We start from the raw sequence: 5,000 nt of genomic DNA, 5'->3' as shown, positions 1-5,000 counted from the left end.
ATAAAATATATCCTAATAAGCTTGTTTTCCCCTCACTTCTGCTGCTGAAGCTGGGCTGAACTCACTGTCTTTTAGTGACCTCTACAGGCCGCTGGGCAGTACTGGGCGTGAAGCTGGATTCTTCTTCTCCCTTTTCATTCTGTGACCGTGTTCAGAGCCCTGTTCATGCTCTGATCTCTAACATGAGCTTTAGAACCAGAGCGGACAGCAGCTTCTTTTGGAGCTCTGCACACGTGCTCTGAGGACCACAGCCTCAAACCCACAGATCTGAGCTCAAACACTGAATAAACCTGTGGGAATCTTGTGCCTGACTGAGCATGTGCAGAGGAAGTGAAGCAACAGCAGCACCAAGTTTCAACAAACACTTAAAAACTATCTTTTAGAGACAAGTCTGTGTTTGTAGCTAAGACTGTTCACTTTTCTAATGGTTAAATCAGATTAGATCAGATCTGTCTCACTGACAGCAGGTGACTATGGCCCAGTGGACTCACTGCAGAGTCAGGACTAAACATGGAGCTCTGTGAGCGCCCCCTGCTGGTGCCCAGAGTCAGGATAGTCAAAGAACCGTGCCAAAGTGCTGGCCCCCAGACTGGTTCACTTATTGTATCCTGTGTAAAGCATCATGCTGCTACATACCATGTAGAGAAAAGCCCATTAGAAACATCATCACAGTAGGAATATGATAGCAGAACAACTTCTATTGACTCAAAATACTTAATGTTCCAATTTATTAGTCCCTCGTTGTCTCCGGCAGGTGTGCACGTCCCCTCGGTGAGTCCTGGTCCTGGTCTGAACCAGGAAATCCCAGAGACTCCACGGATTAAAAAGGAGCCAGAAGAGCAGAGCGTCAAACAGGAGGAAGAGCAGCTGCAAGTGTGAGTAAGGCTGCTATTTTAGAAATATTTAAGATGTATTATCAGCACCTATTATTATCAGGTTTTATACATAAGACATCAGACGCAGAGCGACTTCTCCTCAGAAGACAATATCATCAAAGTTTCTGTTTTGAGTTTCAATTCTGTTCCTGAGTGCAGAGCTCCGTTTGTCTTTGTTGAAGCAGTGAGGACTCTTTTGTCTTCACACAGAGAGAAAACACAGGGCGAAGACATCAGATCAGAGAGTGAGGGAGACACGGAGCATTCTTCTGACGCTGATGATGATGATGAAGACTGGACGGCTCCACTCAGCTGTTCAGCTGCACAGATGGAGACAGAGGCTGATGGACATAACGCAGGTGCAACTGTAAACAAGGGAGGCATGTCGGGAACTGCTGAAGGAGCTGAGAAGAAGAAACACCTATGCCCTTTTTGTAAAAAGAGATATGGGTTCAAACGGAATTTACAAAGACACATTAGAGTTCATACAGGAGAGAAACTATTCAGCTGTTCAGTCTGTAAGAAAACATTTACCCAAAAGGGTCATCTTGCAATACACATGAGAACACACACAGGCGACAAACCTTACAGCTGTTCAGTCTGTAAGAAAACATTTATTGTAAAGGATAGACTTGCAGTACACATGAGAACACACACGGGAGACAAACCTTACAGTTGTTCAATCTGCAAGAAAACATTTACCTTAAAGTGTAATCTTACAATACACACAAGAATGCATTCAGGAGACAAACCTTACAGCTGTTCAATCTGTACCAAAACATTTCTTGTAAAGAGAAGCCTTGCAATACACATGAGAACGCATACAGGAGACAAACCTTACAGTTGTTCCGTCTGTACGAAAACATTTGCCTTAAAAAGTAACCTTGCAGTACACACGAGAACACACACAGGAGACAAACCTTACAGCTGTTCAGTCTGTACCAAAACATTTGCCCAAAAGTATCATCTCACAGAACACACAAGAACACACACGGGAGAGAAAACATTCAGCTGCTCACTCTGCCAGAGAACATTTACCTTTAAGAATAGCCTGGCCGTTCACATGACGACGCACACGGGAGACAAACCTCACAGCTGTTTAATCTGCAAGAAAACATTTGCCCAAACAGGTAATCTTAAAGATCACATGAGAACCCACACAGGAGAGAAACCTTACATCTGTTCAATCTGCCAGAAAACATTTGCCTTAAAGAGTAATCTTTCAGTACACATGAGAACGCATACAGGAGACAAACCTTACAGCTGTTCACCCTGTAAGAAAACATTTGCCCGTAAGAGTTGCCTTGCAGTACACATGAAAGCACATACAGGCGACAAACCATTCAGCTGCTCAATTTGTAAGAAAACATTTGTCCAAAAGTATATTCTTACAGGTCACATGAAGACACATGCAGAAGACAAGCCTTACAGCTGTTCAATCTGTACCAAAACATTTACTGAAAAGCGTAATCTTGCGCTTCACACGAGAACACATACAGGCGAGAAACCTTTCAGCTGTTCAATCTGCAACACAAGGTTTTCCTCGAGCTCCAACATGAGAAGACATCTGAGGAGTCACCCAGGAGAGAGACAAGACGTGTGAGGACACATGAAGAAGAAGCCGTGTCAAGTGGCAAGACAAGATGGATGCCTTCTGGTGTCTCTGTCTCTCTCTGGTTCTCTTTGTCTCTGTGTCTCAGTTTCGCGGCCTGTCCAGCATGTCCACCAGACCTACTGGTTGGAACCAGGGCCAAGCCGGTACTGAAAAGTATCTGGTGGAAGGCTCTAACAGAGTGGAGCAGGGCAGGGCGGAGCAGGGCGGAGCAGGGCGGAGCAGGGCAGGGCGGAGCAGGGCCGAGCAGGGCCGAGCAGGGCCGAGCAGGGCGGTTTGAAATACACCTGAGTAACTTGGGGCCCAATCTCATATTAAATGTGTATTTTACTGATTGGCCTATGGTTAAGGTCAGGGCTTCACTTTCTGCACTACGTCTGTAAATGGAACTACATTTTGTGAACAAACCAAGTCTATTTTTATCCGTAATGTAATAGTTTTTCTTTAATGCCTTATTGTCTATACGATATATTTGCTTTTATTATTGACCATTGTTGTATGTTGCACCGAATCACTAAAGCAAGTTCCTTCCAGTGAATTTAGTATTTATTTTCTGCTAATGTTTTGGATAAGTTAAAAAAAACATTTTGATTTTACTTTATTTTTTACTGATGCATTTTTCTGCTTATTTCCGAGCTTTTCCGGTTTCACTTTCAGAAAATTGCATTTATTAAAATGATTTGAGATGTCAAATCTCACTTATTCTTTTAATATCCTGTTGCATTTGAGGATTTGTATTTTTAGTCTACAAGGATTTGAACTTGTCTTGCAGGTCATTTAGTTTTTCTTCCTTTGTCTCTTTTTAGCAGATGCAACGGTGATCATTTTGCCCCATACGATTGCTTTGGCTGCATGTTTTACGCTTGTCATTTTGTCGACATATCACAAATTCATTTGACATTTTCTTTTTTTAATAAATTGACATGTCTGAAATATCTTGTCTCATTTAGACTTACTCTGAAATGAAAAGTACCATTTCCTCTAAATGTACTAAAAGTAAAAGTGAGTGTCCTCAACTTGGTGCCAGTTTCTGTTTCATGTGTCCAGACCCAGTGATTACATCGTTCTGACCTCTTCCCCAGTGTCAAACTGTGCCACTCCGACCTGTATCATTATATATATATATATATATATAATATAATATGATTTCAGATGTTAGCATGGAGCGTCCTGCGTCTACGTGAGCAACGTAGAAATCTGACATAGGAACATGACACGAGACGCCGGAATAAAAGAGCAGGAGAGATTTCAACACAAGTTTATTTCTTATTTGCTCTGGTTCTTAAGCACCTGAAGTTACAGCTCCTAAAACACAGACAAGACGTGAAGAAAAGACATCGGAATATGACCTTCAAAATGAATACAAGAAAAGGGCATCGCGTTACAAACAAAGCCAGAGGCCTCCATTAATAATGTCCCCTCATGAGGAGCGGGGCCCCTGCATCACACTGTCCCCTCATGAGGAGCGGGGCCCCTGAATCACACTGTCCCCTCATGAGGAGCGGGCCCCTGTATCACACTGTCCCCTAATAAGGACCGGGGCCCCTGAATCACACTGTCCTCATGAGGAGCGGGCCCCTGTATCACACTGTCCCCTCATGAGGAGCGGGGCCCCTGCATCACACTGTCCCCTCATGAGGAGCGGGGCCCCTGAATCACACTGTCCTCATGAGGAGCGGGGCCCCTGAATCACACTGTCCTCATGAGGAGCGGGCCCCTGAATCACACTGTCCTCATGAGGAGCGGGGCCCCTGAATCACACTGTCCTCATGAGGAGCGGGCCCCTGTATCACACTGTCCCCTAATAAGGACCGGGGCCCCTGAATCACACTGTCCTCATGAGGAGCGGGCCCCTGTATCACACTGTCCCCTAATAAGGACCGGGGCCCCTGAATCACACTGTCCTCATGAGGAGCGGGCCCCTGTATCACACTGTCCCCTCATGAGGAGCGGGGCCCCTGCATCACACTGTCCCCTCATGAGGAGCGGGGGCCCCTGAATCACACTGTCCTCATGAGGAGCGGGGCCCCTGAATCACACTGTCCTCATGAGGAGCGGGGCCCCTGAATCACACTGTCCTCATGAGGAGCGGGGCCCCTGCATCACACTGTCCCCTCATGAGGAGCGGGGCCCCTGAATCACACTGTCCTCATGAGGAGCGGGGCCCCTGAATCACACTGTCCTCATGAGGAGCGGGGCCCCTGAATCACACTGTCCTCATGAGGAGCGGGGCCCCTGAATCACACTGTCCTCATGAGGAGCGGGGCCCCTGAATCACACTGTCCTCATGAGGAGCGGGGCCCCTGAATCACACTGTCCTCATGAGGAGCGGGCCTCTGTATCACACTGTCCCCTAATAAGGACCGGGGCCCCTGAATCACACTGTCCTCATGAGGAGCGGGGCCCCTGAATCACACTGTCCTCATGAAGAGCGGGGCCCCTGAATCACACTGTCCTCATGAGGAGCGGGCCCCTGTATCACACTGTCCCCTAATAAGGACCGGGGCCCCTGA

At 46.6% G+C, this 5,000-nt stretch overlaps 1 protein-coding gene across 1 annotated transcript in view; it reads left to right on the top strand.

The window, feature by feature from the left end:
* LOC140378023 (uncharacterized) overlaps window positions 1–2,780 on the top strand; it is a gene marked incomplete at its 5' end in the record, with an annotated part of 3,535 nt that extends 755 nt beyond the window's left edge. Inside the window, 2 exons of the mRNA XM_072463653.1 lie at window positions 755–875; window positions 1,086–2,780. Coding sequence (XP_072319754.1) covers window positions 755–875; window positions 1,086–2,478 — 1,514 coding nt within the window. The remainder of the gene's footprint in view (window positions 1–754; window positions 876–1,085) is intronic.
* Between the last annotated feature and the right edge of the window lie 2,220 nt (window positions 2,781–5,000).

The sequence above is a fragment of the Eucyclogobius newberryi genome, unplaced genomic scaffold (assembly GCF_026437365.1).
Source record: "Eucyclogobius newberryi isolate DKJ021-1_F unplaced genomic scaffold, fEucNew1.0.hap1 SCAF_4, whole genome shotgun sequence".
NCBI lineage: Eukaryota > Metazoa > Chordata > Actinopteri > Gobiiformes > Gobiidae > Eucyclogobius > Eucyclogobius newberryi.
Note: the sequence above shows the minus strand (reverse complement) of the source record. Positions and strands in the feature narration are given on the sequence as shown.